Below are 17,383 nucleotides of genomic sequence, written 5' to 3'. Positions count from 1 at the left end.
TCAACTTGTGCTTGATGTTGTGGGCAGTCAGGAAACGCTGAAACTCCTGACTGGTGAATTGTGCACCGTTGTCTGTGACGATTTCTCTGGGGTATCCAAACGTAGCAGCGAGATGCAACAGTATGGAAACCGTTGCCTTAGTCGTTGGCTGAGTAACAGGAATGACCTCAGGCCACTTTGAATGGGCGTCCACTATGATCAAGAAGGTGTGTCCTCTGATCGAGCCTGCAAAGTCCAAGTTTAGGCGAAACCAAGGAACCGTGGGCCAAGTCCAGGGCTGGACGCACCCTCGAGGAGGGTCTCTTGCCGTTTGTGCACATCCAGCACAAGCATTCACATATGTTGTGATATCTGAGTCTAGGTTTGGCCACCACACATAGCCTCTGGCCTTTTGTTTCATACGTGTGCTCCCGGGATGACCAGTATGTAGCAAGTCCAGAATGTGTCTCCGGAGGGTCTGTGGAATGATCACTCGGTCTCCCCATAAAACACAGTTGCCAGCCACAGTTAATTCCATACGCCTACGGAAATAAGGTTCATACTCCTGTGTGACAGTTGCAGGCCTTCCGGACTGTACCCAGGAGAGTATTGTTTTCAGAAACATATCCTTGTTTGTATGGGCTGCTATCTCCCCAGAAGACAAGAAGGACATGCTGGTGTAACGACAACTCTTGACCAGTGGAGAAGAGTCCATGGACCTCCCTGTCAGTCGGGACATAGCGTCCGCATTAGCATTGGCATCATGACCACGATACTGAATTTTGTAGCTGTATGCCCCCAAGAACAGGGCATAACGTTGGAGGCAGGCCGCAGTAGTCTGGGAGATGCCTTTGTCAGGGCTAAAGATCTGAAGGAGTGGTTTATGGTCCGTCAGTATGGTGAATTCCCTACCATACAGGTAAAGATGAAACATCTTAATTGCCCATATCAGCGCAAGTGCCTCTTTGTCAATGTGTGAGTAATTGCTTTCTGCTTTTGTCAAAGACCTGGAGGCAAATGCCACTGTTTTTTCTGACCCATCTGGTAAGATGTGGGATAGTACCGCCCCCAGACCATAGGGTGAGGCATCACAAGCCAAGGTGACAGGCTTCTGGAGGTCATAGTGCACAAGCATGCGTGACGCCAACAGCTTCCGCTTAGAAACTTCAAAAGCATGTTGGCATGCAACCGACCAGTCCCATCTGGAGTGTTTCTCCAAAAGCTTGTTCAACGGAAACAAGGTGTGTGCCAGATCTGGCAGGAATTTGTGGTAATAGTTCAGCAAGCCAAGGTATGATCGCAGCTGCTGGACGTTGGTTGGGGCTGGAGCTTTGACTAAAGCATCAAACTTGGCTTCTGTGGTGTGTATACCTTCTGCATCCACAAGGTGGCCACAAAACTCCAATTTAGGCACCATGAATTGGCATTTTGCTAAGTTCACTTTCAGACCCTGTTCTTGGAGTCTCGCCAACACAAGCTCCACATTCTGCTTGTGTTCCTGGTCGGTCCGTCCTGTAATGAGCATGTCATCTAGCAGACACTGAGTGAAAGGAATGTCCGCCAAAATCTCGTCCATTTTTCGTTGCCAAATGGCTGGGGCAGAGGCTACCCCAAACACCATCCGATTATATTCATACAGTCCCTTGTGGGTGTTGATGGTCAGAAACTTGCGGGAAGAAGGATGGACCTCAAACTGTAAATATGCTTGTTTGAGATCAAGCTTGGTGAACTTGGGGATACTGGTCTATTTCCAGTTGAGAGTTCAGTGCCATGCGGAAATCGCCACAAATGCGCAAGTCCCCATTCGCTTTCTTTACCGGTACAACTGGTGATGCCCACTCGCTGTGCTCTACCTTTGAGATGACACCTTGTTCCTCCAGCCGACTTAGTTCTGCTTCCACACCTGCTCGGAGTGCGAAAGGTACTGTCCGAGCTTTGAAGAACTTAGGCTGAGCGTTGGGTTTCAGCTTGAGTCTCACACAGTCATGCTTTATTTTTCCCAACTGGTCATCAAAAATCTTTGGGAACCGCTGCTTCACGGACCCCACCCATCCCTCAATATCTCCTAATGGAATTGTAACTGTGTTACAGGGACTTATGGCGATGTCTGGCATACCAAAGTGAGCAATCCAGTCTCTCCCAAATAGAGGGGGTCCCCCATTTTCTAGGATATATAATGGCAGTCTCTTTGTCTGACCCTTGTACAAAACCTTTACTTTTGCGTAACCCAGTGGGTGGAGTATCTGCTTTGAGTATGTCTGCAGTTTGATTGGTGTTGGGCGGACAGTTTTTCGGGTCTGAATTTGTCTCCATTGTTTCTGGGTGATAACTGAAACTGCTGCTCCTGTGTCTACATCCATCTTGAGTCTCTTTCCCTCAACGGTTACATCTACAGTCATTGCAGAGGGTGCTGAATGCATATGATGTATGTCTAACCTGTGGAGCACTTCCTCATCCTCTGACTCAGATGATGATGTATATCTTCCCACCATATATGTCTTTGTCCTGGGTTCAGAGGTTGTTTATCTTGCACCTTCTTGCTACGGCAAACTCGTTTCAGATGGCCGGTCCTACTGCAATTATGACATGTCTGATCCTTAAACCGACAGACTTTGTGATCATGGTCTGTATTCCCACAACGGTAGCAAGCTGACTCCCGGCTTGGTGGGGGTCTGTATTTCCAGTTTGCAGCAGTTGGTTTGACTGCTGTTCTGAAAACTTCCTGCTTCACCTCTTCCCTTCTGCTCTGGGGGTTCAATTCCTCTGTATCTTTCACAGCCATTTCCATCACTGAAGCTATCTCAAGTGCCTTTGTAAGGGTAAGGTCTTTCTCTGTTAACAGTCTCTTTTGTGTTGACTCACAATTCAGTCCCATGACAAACTTATCTCTCAGTGCAGTAGGTAGGTAGTCCCCAAAAGAACAGGTAGAGGCTAGTCTGCGAAGGGCGAGCACATAAACTTTAATCTCTTCACCTGTCTGCTGCTGCCTCTGATAGAAGCAAAATCTTTCTGCAATTTCTAATGGTTTAGGCTGGAAGTGATCCTCTAGCAGTGTCAGCAGCTCTGCCAATGTCTTAGCTGCTGGTTTTACAGGGGAAAGCAGATCTCTAAGAGTGTCATATGTTTTGGCCCCAACCACTGTCAGAAACACTGCTACTTGCCTGTTGTCTGGGATGTCATTTGCACTGAAATACTGTTCCAGTCTCTCAACCCAGGAACTCCAGGATGTCTGTTCTCCATCAAACTCACTTAATGTCCCGATTAATTACATTTTCCTGCTGGGATCTGTGATTGCTTTTATCCAGGTGACAATCCACAATGTCTTTGTCTCTCTCTCAGACTGATAGACACTTTGTAAATCCCATCCTCGTCGCCACTGTTATCTCCTCTGTGTTGTGAGGGACACAAGACTCTGGTCTGGAACAATGGATGTTTATTCAGTACAGGCTGTACACTGCAATATGCATCTCAGGACAATACATATCTCTGCTTTCTACATGTGCTCTCTCTAAGATGGCTACTATGCCCCTTGACCCTTGTCATCACTGCTGGGTGGAGCCAGCCTTAAAGTGCCAGTACATGTGGAACCCTTCAGGTATAACAATTAATTCTTAGCGATCAGTTGCCACAAAGGAAATGTTTGTCCTGACAGTTTGTCCTGACAGTTTCTAAGCATTAATCCATCAGTGGCCTATCAGTAGTGTGTGGTCTGCTTAAAGAGCTTATGTACAGACCCCTTGGTGATAAATTATCAGTGTGTAATACTACTAGAACAAAAAAAAAATAGGACTTTAATGGCTGCCACTCATATCCCCAAAATTAAGGAAAAAGATAGAATATAGCATCTAAAAATGTACAAAATGTTATTCAAAGTTCATAAAAAAAAACTTTGTGCCATCCATATAGGATGTGGAAATCATCCCACATGGGGTGACATTGGCCTCTATACTTCCCATACAATCTATAGCCCAAAGGTTACAAACAATACATGTATAGTGAAATTGCCAAATACAGACAGATATTATGGGCCGGATGATGGAAAATCCAAGTATAGATCTTGATCTCTACGCGTTTTGCCAAAACTGGCTTCTTCAGGAGTCCAACATTATACTATATCAAAGGCAATTGATAGTTATTTGCAGAATTCAGGATTCAGAAGAACAAACAAACTTGTATCTTACATAATAATACATCTAGTGTCAAACTGGCAAAATATAGCTGGTACTCACATAAAGTAAAGTAAAGTTCAAAGCATGCTCAGTCTCACATCAGGGGATCTGAGACTGAGTATGCTTTGAACCCCTTGTTTACTTCACTTTATATAAGTAGTAGATATATTTTGCCAGTTTGACACTATATGTAGTATTATGTAAAATACAAGTTTGTTGCATATCTGATTCACTGATTTGGAAAAGATGAAATTATTCATAGGCTACTCTTTCTGTAGATGTAAAGTTAGTACATGGACTTAAACATTTTTTACATTCTCTATTCTCATATAATGTTCTTCATCTCACCACATTCAATTAAAATATGTAAAAGTGTTGATATTTGTACTAATTACTAAAGCAATTTGACATAATTTCCAGTAGTTTAATCAAAAACGCACAGCATTTTTTTTTGTTGTTTTTTTCTTTTTTTTATTCAATGCAAAGGTGGAATGGCTTACCACATTTTTTGGTCTTAGTTCCTTTTTGTTTTCAGTACTACTTCAATATCTAATGTTTTACTCCAACTACTGGTTTTAGTTTTATGTAGAATCCGAAAGGTTAGTATTTATTTTTTACGATTTTTCCCCATCTTCCTAGTCCTCCATGATTGCACAATTGCACAATGAAATGTATCGTTACGGAATTTAGTTTTTGTCCAAAAAAATTAATTTATTTTGTTATTTGTATTTATTTTGTTTAGTTAAAAAATGCATTCGTCCGAAAATCCGAATTAATTAAGGTCGAATCTGTCATTGAAGGCTTATATTGAAATCCCCTCCCATTATCAAGGGATTCGACGAAGCAGCAAAAAACATACAAACGTCGAATCTGTCATTGAAGGCTTATGGTGTCTGTCGAATGTTCTAAGAAGATTCGACGGAGCAGCTAAACTGTACGACGCCTCAATCATACATTTCCGGTCGAATGTTCCGCCTACAAGCTATAGAAGAATTCTAATGCTGTATGACACTAGTAATAATTATCTTTATAAATTATGATTACTAGTCAACCAACATTCAAATTCTTCTATAGCCTATGGGCCGAGCATTTGACCGGAAATGTATGATTGCGGTGTCGTACAGTTTAGCTGCTTGTTGAATCTTCTTAGAACTTTCGACAGACACCATAAGTCTTCAATGACAGATTCAATGTTCGTATGTTTTTCGCTGCTTCGTCGAATCTTCGTCGTTCATGTCGAATGGTCTACCGCAACACTGTCTCTATAATGTTGAATCTTTCCTCTCTATGTCAAATCTTTCCTCTCTATGTAGAATAATCTTGGACTAATAGAGTTAAGGTTAGGCACATTCGACCGCAGATTCGATAGACACAGATTGCTATTGTCAGCGTCATGTCGAATCTCCTATCTATATCGAACTGTTGTAGCAACGAAAACGAAAATAAAGAATTTGTCAGATCTTTCGGATTTCGGACTCTGTGCGTTCATTTTAGTTTGTTAAAACTATAACGAAAATACCCGAAATTCGGATGAAAATTAATACACATGTCTATGGGTAAGGACTAAAACATGTTGGGTAGATTTCACATCACTTTCTGTCCTAGAGACACCTTGTTTGTTAGGATGTGTCAGGGTGTCACCAGGACAAGAAGTGAGGGGAAATTTGCTCAACAAAGACTCATACAACTATAAAAAAACTGACACAGTTCAAATAATTTCCCAAAAATGTATTATCCAAAACAGTTGTTATTGGGCTTTAAAATGTTAATTCATGATCAGTACATGTTTGTTAGTGTGAGGATCCATGGTGGCTTGCAGTGCTTTGCTGAAGTCACAAAACGGTACTTTTGTGCAACTGGGTTCTGACAGTTGTCCTTTTCTTATCATTTCTGTCAAGTCTGACACCATTGTCATGAGTTTTGTTGGATCTGTCAAGATAAGATGTTGGGAAAAGTTGTCAATCACAATATTATAAATAATGATATAAACACACTTTTGACAGTCAATTAACAACCATAAATGTCAAGGATAATCTAGACAAAATGGGATGGGGAAGAAAGTAAATTATTATCTATTCATAAGATTATTTAGGCTGGGTTCACACCTATGCGATTTGGATGCGGTTTTCCAACAAATCCAAAAGGTGTGCCTGATTTGGTGCATTTCAGGCCCGAATTCAGGCCATAATTCGGGTTGAAATCGGACCTGAAACGGTGAACCAGCACGCACCTGAACCCTGCTGTGCGACGGATGCGGCGATAGTGGGAACCCAGCATGAGTGTTGGCGAGCGATAAGGGGGGAATAGGGCTTAGTTAAAATGAAACTTGACAAAGAACTTTTACGTTTTGTATAATGTAGGATGGGGTTTAAGCATTTGTCTGGTTTCTGTTACGGTCTAGGTCTCTTTTGAGGTTTTTAATCCTTCCCTGATCAAAAATTGTACTACTGCGGTACCTGGTAAGGTGACAGGTCCTCCGGTAGTCTATATACTGGCTCCCTCCCTAGCGGTCGGTATCCAATAGCAACCGGATACAAAACCACATTTCAGAGATCTATCGCCTGGTCACGAGGTACGGGAAGGAGTTAAGTAACAGTACGCATGAGATCCGCGCTAGTGCTCAGTGAGACCCCATTCTGTTGCTGGGAGTGAGGTACGTTGCAATGGTGGAGTGGGTGCAGGCTCAGCAGGTTCATCCTAATGCAACATACTGTACATCAAATATCATGCGTAGTGACATGGGACAGCACTTTTCAGAAGAACTCTGTGTGTTTTACTACTACGCACAGTGCAGTCTTATCTCTAATGCCCTGTACACATGGATTTTTTCATCAGTTATCCGATGAAGCTGACTGATGATCAGTCATGCCTACACACCATCGGTTAAAAAAACGATCGTGTCAGAACGCGGTCACGTAAACCACGTACAACGGCACTATAAAGGGGTAGTTCAAATCCAATGGCACCACCCTTGGGGCTGCTTTAGCTGATTTCATGTTAGTAAAAGACGATTCACGCTTTTCTGTCTGTTACAGCGTGATGAATGTGCTATCTCCATAACGAACGCTAGTTTTACCAGAACGAGCGATCCCGTCCCCTAATTTAGTCTGAGCATGCGTGGATTTTTAACCGATGGACGTGCCTACAGACGATCGTTTTTTTCCTATCGGTTAGTTAACCATCAGATAATTTTAAAACAAGTTCCTAGTTTTTTAACCGATGGATAAAAAACCGATGGGGCCCACACAGGATTGGTTAGTCTGATGAAAACAGTCCATCAGACCGTTTTCATCAGACAAACCGATCGTGTATACACGGCATTAGTCAGAGTCCTGCCTCAATGTTTGATTTTTCACACAACTGCAGTCTCCGCCCTAGTCCTGGGCATTGATGAGAGTGCTCCTTGCGAAAAGAACCCCTGCAAGTGGCCCCTCCCACAAATGCAAAGTAACTCACCATGTAAATTGTTTCTTTTCCACTGTGTCATCCAGAAGCCACAGATTCTGATATTTTTAAATATTAATGCTTTCTAAAAAAGAAAAATAGAAGTAATTAAACAGAGAGCCCATCGGCTGTACTTTTAGTTTTTCTAAAACTGTGAAATGCTGAAAATAATATACAATGCTTCCATATTCTTCAAGCCTAGTCAAAACTGCTTTACCCGGGCTATTTGTGACAATAACAGTTGCACTTCTGTGACTACTGTACTGTGTTTAGTTAAAAACTGCTGACAATGAGGAACTTAACTCTCCCAAACAACATTGACTATTATTAATCCTTGTGCTGCTAGCATTAACCACTTAAGCGATTCGGCACTGCGTCGCTTTAACTGACAATTGCACGGTCGTGCAATGTGGCTCCCAAACAAAATTGGCGTCCCTTTTTTCCCACAAATAGAGCTTTCTTTTGGTGGTATTTGATCACCTCTGCGGTTTTTAGTTTAAGCGTTTAATTGATTGGTTTGCGCAAACGTTTTTGGCCCAGATCCACAAAGCACTTACGCTGGCATATCTCGAGATGCGCGGCGTAAGTGTATATATGCGCCAGCGTAACTATACGCCGTATCCACAGAACTAGATACGCCTGAAAATAGGCTTCTTCCGACTGCGGTTACTTTCCTACCCCGGGGCAGCGTGGGTGCATATATATACGCTGGACGCATCTGGCGCTCCCATTGATATCCTATTCAAATATGAAAATGAGGGAGATACGGAGATCCACAAACGTACATGCGCCCGACGCCGGCTACGTGCGCCGCGCGTAAGTTGTACGTCCGGCCTAAAGCTACCCCTCATAAAAGCAGGTGTAACTCAGCAACAGACATGCACAGGTCAGCCGGAGAGCAGCTGCAGCAGCACCGTTACGGACGAGCTGAGCATCCACACTTGCAGGACAACAATCTGTATGCCAACATGCCAGGGGCATCCATGGTCATAGCTATACTACTGGCTTCACAGGCGCGTAGGAGGAGGGCACGAGAGAGGATATACCGACCGCGCCTAAACATCTTTGGCATGGGTGATTCGGAGGTGTATCGCATCTTCAGATTGAGCCCTGATGCCATCCTGGAATTAGCCACAACCCTGCAAGATGACATCACCAGCAAGACAGATCGCTCACATGCAGTGAAGCCACTGGTCAAGGTACTGGCAACACTCCATTTCTTGCCAGTGGCTCATTCCAGCGTACAAGTGGAGTTGTGGCTGGGATGGCACAATCCTCCATGAGCAGATGTGTGCACCAGGTTGTCCCCGCAATCCTCAGACGCATGTCCCACCACATCATCAGACCCACCCATGAGCATCTGCGGCTGAAGGCAATGGCGGATTTCTTCAGAATTGCAGGATTCCCACGCACCGTGGGGGCCATTGATTGCACACATGTGGCACTACACCCCCCGTGCCACAGAGCACATATACCGTAATTGTAAGCATTGGCATTCCATCAACGTACAGGTGATAGCCGATGCCCAATGCCTCATATGGTACGTCCGTGCAGAACACCCAGGGGCCAGCCACAACAGCTACATATACCGTCAAAGCACCATCCCAACAGAATTTGAACAGAACATGTACAGGGACAGCTGACTGGTTGGTGAGTGACATGGGAGTCAGGCATGACTGTCCGACCCCATGATGCAGACATCACGAGGGGCACATGCATGACTAACATCCTCCTGTCTTTTCCCTTCCAGGTGACTCTGCATATGAACTTGGGCCCCATCTCATGACTCCATACCGGAATCCCCAAACCAGAGGAGAGAGAAGATACAATGCTGCACACATACGTACCTGTGCAGTGGTGGAACGCACATTTGGCATCCTGAAGTCCCGTTTCCGATGCCTGGATACGTCCGGGGGGACCCTGTTGTATTCCCAAAACTTTGTGTGCCAGATCATCGGTGCATGTTGCATGCTGCATAACTTTGCCGTGAGAAAGGGCCTGGAGATTGACATACGTGATGACTTGACCCCCGAACCAGACATTCCCCCCCTAACCGAGGCTACCCCATCTGCTGAGTGAACAGCAGCCAGGAGATGCACCACAGTAGGCATCTTTGCACGTTAAACACACACATTCATCATGGCACAAGGAGAATGCACGCATGCACACCACTGTGGTCCCTAGCTCACACACACCACATCCACATCACATTGGATTTGCCCAAGTCCACCATGCAGGACTTGGGAGCAGCAACGCCGCGCAAGGCTCCAATGGTGTCGCTGTCCATTCATACCACATTCACACGGCCGTGGGGATAAATTCTCCCCGACAAGCCAGGATGACACCCCTTACTGGCAGGAGTGTCACCCCCTTCTATTCACACACCAGTCACACTGTAGCCTGCACTACTGACCATGTGCTGGGTCTACAAAAAACAAAAAACTCATATCCTGAGCATACAAAAAACACTCATCGGCCCTGTCGTGGCCCACGCCTGGTGCCATGGCCCCGGCTCCTTAGCTGCATGGTGGGAGCCTCAGGTGAGGGGGGAATCAGGAGGAGGAGGAGCATCCCCTGGTCTCTCCCTGGCTGGCTGCCTGCCCTCCAACGCCAGGGCGATGCGGGTGAGGACCGCATTGGTCTCGGCCTGCAGCAGCCTTGACTGCCTCCCCTCTGCCTGGATGGCAGCAGTATTGTCCCGTACGGCAACCTCACCCAGATGGCGAGTCTGGCGGGCCTGTTCCCTCTTGAGATGTTCCGGGAGGAACTCAGACACCCCCTAGTCTTCCTGGTAGTCTTCCTGGGGCCAGGAGAGGCTTTGGGCCGTCTATAAGGGGAGTCCCTTGAGGGTGTAGACCTGTTGGGGGAGGACCCTGAGGGGCTTCCCATGATGGTGGTGGAGGTCTGAGAGGGCCCGGCCAAAGGGGGAGACTCCTCCAAGTACAGGACAACATCATGGTCCATATTGACCGTCTCCTCCTCAACCACCTCCCGAGGAGAGGTGTGGCCACTCCCCTCCACCGATGACTCACGGCTTCCCAGGGGGTCAGGCTCAGAATGATGTTCGGGGGATGGTGTGGGATGGCCACCAGCAGCAGATGGCCCCGCTCCCTCCTGCACATCTGTGGATGACACAAAACATTCACATGTTGGTGGACCCACACCAGTGGCGGCTGGTGCTCCATTTTTTGGGGGGGGCGCAAACAAAACCCCAGCCCCCCCCCCCCCGCCAAAGTCACTCGCAGACAATGGGACCTGCAAACAGACAGACAGATATTCCGATAGATAGATAATTGGATAGACAGACAGATAGATAGAGCTATAGATAGAGAGATAGAGCTACAGATAGAGCGATAGATAGAGAGATAGAGAGATAGATACAGAGATAGATAGATAGATAGATAGATAGATAGATAGATAGATAGATAGATAGATAGATAGATAGATAGATAGATAGATAGATAGATAGATAGAGAGATAGATACAGAGATAGATACAGAGATAGATAGATAGATAGATAGATAGATAGATAGATAGATAGATAGATAGATAGATAGATAGATAGATAGATAGACAGACAGATAGATAGATAGATAGATAGATAGATAGATAGATAGATAGATAGATAGATAGATAGATAGATAGAGAGATACAGAGATAGATACATACAGAGATAGATACATACAGAGATAGATAGATAGATAGATAGATAGATAGATAGATAGATAGATAGATAGATAGATAGATAGATAGACAGACAGACAGACAGATAGATAGATAGATAGATAGATACATACATAGATAGATAGATAGATAGATAGATAGATAGATAGATAGATAGATAGATAGATAGATAGATAGATAGATACAGAGATAGATACATACAGAGATAGATACATACAGAGATAGATAGATAGATAGATAGATAGATAGATAGATAGATAGATAGATAGATAGATAGATAGATAGATAGATAGATACAGAGATAGATAGATAGATAGATAGATAGATAGACAGAGAGAGAGAGAGGGGGGGGCAGATAGACACAGAGAGAGAGAGAGAGAGGGAGAGAGAGAGAGAGAGAGAGAGAGAGAGAGGGGCATATAGACACAGAGAGAGAGAAATGGGGAGGCATAGAGACACAGAGAGAGAGAGAGAGACAGGGAGAGAGAGAGGGGCATATAGACACAGAGAGAGAGAAAGGGGGGAGGCATAGAGACACAGAGAGAGAGAGAGAGAGAGAGAGAGAGAGAGAGAGGGGCATATAGACACAGAGAGAGAGAGAGAGAGAGAGAGAGAGAGAGAGGGGGGGCCAGATAGACAGAGAGAGAGAGAGAGAGAGAGGGGGGGCATATAGACACAGAGAGAGAAAGAGAGGGGGGAGGCATAGAGACACACAGACAGAGAGAGAGGGGGGGGCAGATAGACACACAGAGATAAGTGATAAGTTAAGCACAGCTGTAGGACGCTGTATTCAGAGCCCGGCTCACACACAGACAGGAGATGTGTAAGGCTCTGATGATTGCTGGGTGAAGCACGGCACACAGCACCCTCCCCCTCCCTCCTGTCCACACTCAGTCCGATCACAGTGCAGGCTGAGCATACAGCACAAGCTGCTGCCTGGACATGATGGGGTGGACAGGACAGACAATGAGACAAATAAAGTATTTTAATAAGTTTCCTACCTTAGATTCCTCCTGGAGCCAAAACGAAAGTAACACTGCCCTGGAAAGCACCGCCCATTTCCTTTAGCAGAGAGGAAGCAGCAGGACCCAATTAGAGTGGAGACTGTGGAGACACTGGAGCGTGATTGGCTCGTGGCGCACAGCACATAGCCACAGAGCTTAAAAAAAACCTGCAAATGAAGCATCTTGCCTGCTTGCATTGGCATGACGCTTCAATGACGCTATAGCAGTGGACTGAGTCTGTGACCGGCGCCCACTCTGAGCATAGTAGTGCTGTTAAAGGGCCCTTTTTTTTTTTCTTAAAGGGCCAAAAAAAAAAAAAAAATTTTTTTTTTATTTTTATTTTTTTGTTACTGGCTTTGGGGGAAGGGGGGCGGCGCCCAGGCGCCCCCTATGGACGGGCCGCCACTGACCCACACACTTGTCACATGTTCCCTTCCACCCTCACATGCTACACACCGGATAGGAGATAAAACACACACCTGTCCTCAAGGCATCCTCAATGGAGTCAAAGCCCTCCACTCCCTCCACTTGATACCTGTGGAGACACTGGGCAACCACCTGCTCATCAGGAGTGAGCGTCAAAGTAGTGGCTGGTCCCCCTCCAGTGCCACTGGCATGACTCCTTATCCTGGACAGCTTACCTCGGACCAGGCGACACAGGTCATTGATCTTTTTCTGGATGTCCTTGGGGGTCCTCACCTCATGTCCCAGGGCATTGACCTCTGTCGCAATCTGAAAAAGGATCTCCTCCTTCTTGGCCTGACTGGTGGTGCCACTCTGTGCACCATGGAGGTACACATCATACCTGGACATGGCCCTGATGATCACATCCTTCTCCTGGTCGGAGAAATTAAGCTTCCTCCTCTGCTTCCCAGTAGCTGAAGCAGACATTGCTCTAAACCAAACAGCAGACAAAAGTACTTTGCTTCAGGGGGGGAAAGAAGAGGATGTACTTTTGCGCTCGACGGGCGCATGTCTGGGCGTATTTATGCCCTGGGCGTATCTCAGGGGTTACGCCGGGCCTAGTTGCGAGCATGCGCAGAGGGGTGTGGGACATACGGTAGCGTCACGGCGCATGCGCCGTTCGTTCGGCCCTTCATTTGCATGGGGTCACGGTTCATTTAAATGGAACATGCCTCACAGATGCTCAATATTGTTTAGGTCTGGAGACATGCTTAGCCAGTCCATCACCTTTATCCTCAGCTTCTTTAGCAAGGCATTGGTTGTCTTGGAGGTGTGTTTGGGGTCGTTATCAGTTGGAATACTGCCCTACCGCCCAGTCTCTGAAGGGAGGGTATCATGCTCTGCTTCACTATGTCACAGTACATGTTGGCATTCATGGTTCCCTCAATGAACTGTAGCTCTCCAGTGGCAGCACTCATGCAGACCCAGACCATGACACTCCCACCACCATGCTTGACTGTAGGCAAGACACACTTGTATTTGTACTCCTCACCTGGTTGCCGCCACACACGTTTGACACCATCTGAACCAAATAAGTTTATCTTGGTCTCATCAGACCACAGGACATGGTTCCAGTAATCCATGTCCTTATGCCACGTACACACGAACGTTTTTCGGGTTGAAAAAAAATTTAGTTTTTTTTATGTCATGAGAAACGATCGTGTGTGGGCTCCAGAGCATTTTTCACGATGTAAAAAATAGGCATTAAAAATTTTGAACATGCTCTAATTTTTCACGTCGTTTTTAAAGGTGTTGTTTTTTACGTGGAAAAAAATGGTCGTGTGTGGACTTTAGCGACATGAAAAAAAGCAAGTTATAATAAAGAGAAGGAGTCGCGCAAAAAATTGATGTGATGTGCCTAATATAATAAACCCAAAGAGGCAAACCATATAGGATAGAAGTTGATGCAAAAGATGAGTAACACAGTCAACAAAATTATAAATGTGATACAAAAGACAAAAGTCCAGTCAAAATAAAGTGATGACATTCAGCAGTGATCCCAGTGTGAAAATAATCCGCACAGCAATCCAGCAACAGTGATGACAGAAGCACCTCCACCACGATCAAACACTGACCCTTACCAGAAAAATTTTTCTCAAAGAGATCAACAACAGCATATACACATGAGATCCTAAGGATTGATCCTCAATCACGAATGAATCTTCACCAGTAGGTATTCCTCAACCAAATGTCACATGCAGAGAGAAGAAGGGGAACTCACATAGCGTAAAACCTTAGTGGTATTTTATTAAAATGAAGGATGTACACTTACATCAGTAACGATAAAAGAAGCATGTAAAATATCAGCCGGCCGGCTTGCAGAACGTGTAGCCCGTGACTTCCGGGTCTGGACACGTGATGCGGTGACGTCAGAAGCAAGTTATGAGACGGGAGCGCTCGTTCTGGTAAAACTAGCATTCGTAATGGAGTAAGCACATTCATCACGCTGTAACAGACTGAAAAGTGCGAATCGTCTTTTACTAACACTAAATCAGCAAAAGCAGCCCAAAGGGTGGCGCTATCCACATGGAACTTCCCCTTTATAGTGCCGTCGTCTGTGTTGTACGTCACCGCGCTTTGCTAGAGCATTTTTTTTTCACGATCGTGTGTAGGCAAGGCCGTTTTAATGATTGGTTGAAAAAAAAAAGTTTTTTCTAGACCCTTAAAAACATAATTTTTTTACAACCCGAAAAACGGTCGTGTGTACGCGGCATTAGTCTGCTTGTCATCAGCAAATTGTTTGTGGGTTTTCTTGTGCATCATCTTTAGAAGTGGCTTCCTTCTGGGACGACAGCCATGCAGACCAATTTGATGCAGTGTGCGACGTATGGTCTAAGTACTGACAGGCTGACCCCCCATCCAATAAACCTCTGCAGCAATGCTGGCAGCACTCATACGTCTATTTTCCAAAGACAACCTCTGGATATGATGGTGAGCACTTGCACTCAACTCCTTTGGTCGACCATGGCAAGGCCTGTTCTAAGTGGAACCTGCCCTGTTAAACCGCTGTATGGTCTTGGCCACCATGTTGCAGCTCAGTTTCAGGGTCTTGACAATCTTCTTATAGCCTAGGCCATCTTTATGTAGAGCAACAATTGTTTTTTTCAGATCCTCAGAGAGTTCTTTGCCATGAGGTGCCATGTTGAGCTTCCAGTGACCAGTTTGAGAGAGTGAGACCGATAACCCCAAATTTAACACACCTGCTCCCCATTCACCCCTGAGACCTTTTAGCACCAACGAGTCACCAACGAGTCACATGACACCACTACTTTACTCTGTAGCTAAGTGTCATTTCTTCAGTGTTGTCACAAAACAGATATAAAGATATAATAAAATATTTACAAAAATGTGACGGGTGTACTCACTTTTGTGAAATACTGTAATTTTAACTACTGTTAAGGTAAACAAAGATCATTTTGTAATATTACCATGTGTTTAAGAATATCTTCTAGTTTTTATGTACCCTTGCACGAACTAGGTCAATTTTAGACATTTGCAGTATTTATATTACATAATTTAAGAAAACATGAGACGAACGGTAGACAGCACCATTATAGCAGATGTTGCTATTAGTGCCTAGAGAGTAACTGAAGAGAAATATATGTCAAGCTCTGAGGGGCCTGCATCTGGTATGTCAAGACAACAAATGCATTTAAAACAAGAAAGTTATTAAAATTTATGATGAGGTGGGATGACCTCAGTTTAATATTCTTGACTGCCTGAACTAAACCCAAAAAGGAGTGCCGATGACTTTCAAACACTTACAGCAGGTAAAGGTGTGGGCTTTCTTGACATTCCTCCGTATGTGACCATAGTGCTTCCATCCCTTAGGAAAAAAACAAGTTAGACAACTAAGCATGTTCTAAATTGCAAATATTTTCTATTATAAAAGTTAATTGGTTGTTATTTCATAAGCGGCCTTTAACATTTTGAACTTAACAAAAATTAGTAATTCTCCTACTCATTACTTTGATAAATAATATAAATGCACACAGATTACATTTATTGGATTTTCTAGAAAATAATATTTCTAGATCTGTTTTCCTATGTATTTTAGGATAATGATGATTGTTTTTGTTGATAAACAGAGATAATAAGAGCTTTATTATATTACTACTAATATCTTGCAGCATCATAATCCCCCTATGGCATCTAAGAAAATGAAGTCGATAGAATAGAAGTTATGTTTCTTTTGTTATATACTTATAATGGCATTGATTCAATAATATGTGTATGATCTTATGAAAGAAAAAGGAAAAGAACTAATAACTGATGGTGTGACATGTCTTAGGCCTCGTACACACGATCGGTTAAACAGAGGACAACGGTCTGATGGACCGTTTTCATCGGTCAAAACCGATCGTGTGTGGGCGCCATCGGTTATTTAACCATCGGTGAAAAAAAAGCAAACTTGCTTTAAATTTAACCGATGGATTCCTAACCGATAGGTCAAAACCGATCGTTAGTAGGCACAACCATCGGTTAAAAATCCAAGCATGCTCAGAATCAAGTCGACGCATGCTTGGAAGCATTGAACTTCGTTTTTTTTTCACGTCGTTGTGTTTTACGTCACCGCGTTTTGACACGATCGTTTTTTTAACCGATGGTTTGTAGGCACGACGGACCATCAGTCAGCTTCATAGGTTAACCGATGAAAACGGTCCATCGGTCCGTTCTCATCGGATGGACTGATCGTGTGTACGTGGCTTAAGGGGTTTAACAAAGAATATTTATGCATTATTCACACAAGTTTCAGCCAAGATGTGTGAATCCTGAGGGGGGGGGGGGGGGGCGGGAATTGTGAAAATCTTGTGCTGAAACACTTAATTAAACTTATTAAGCTGGTTGTACGGTTTGCGGACCATGCCTGGGGGATACTGGCTACTTAACCTTTTTCAGGGCCATTACTCAATTTTTTTGTTTTAATGTTTGTGCTCCTGCCTCATCCTGAAGAAGTGGTATTGTCCGCGAAACATGTAGTGGATTCATCGCAAATTACACCTGTAGTTCTGTTCATCTTATGGGTGTTACACTATCAGCGATTCATGCTTTTATATGGTTCAAATCACATTCTGTCAAATATGTGATAGATGTAATTTTATTTATGTGTTTTATTATATGAATTATTAGATTCTGTAC

General features: G+C 44.4%; 1 protein-coding gene across 1 annotated transcript in view; it reads right to left on the bottom strand.

Moving 5' to 3' along the window:
* Positions 1-5,861: 5,861 nt before the first annotated feature.
* LOC120937308 (enoyl-[acyl-carrier-protein] reductase, mitochondrial-like) overlaps positions 5,862-17,383 on the bottom strand; it is a 122,696-nt gene continuing 111,174 nt past the window's right edge. Inside the window, exons 8-10 of the mRNA XM_040350412.1 lie at positions 16,010-16,070; positions 7,605-7,677; positions 5,862-6,077 (exon numbers count right to left, since the gene is read on the bottom strand). Of these exons, the coding sequence (XP_040206346.1) occupies positions 5,914-6,077; positions 7,605-7,677; positions 16,010-16,070 (298 nt within the window). The 3' untranslated portion in view covers positions 5,862-5,913. The remainder of the gene's footprint in view (positions 6,078-7,604; positions 7,678-16,009; positions 16,071-17,383) is intronic.

Source organism: Rana temporaria, chromosome 4 (assembly GCF_905171775.1).
Source record: "Rana temporaria chromosome 4, aRanTem1.1, whole genome shotgun sequence".
Taxonomy (NCBI): Eukaryota; Metazoa; Chordata; class Amphibia; order Anura; family Ranidae; genus Rana; species Rana temporaria.
Note: the sequence above shows the minus strand (reverse complement) of the source record. Positions and strands in the feature narration are given on the sequence as shown.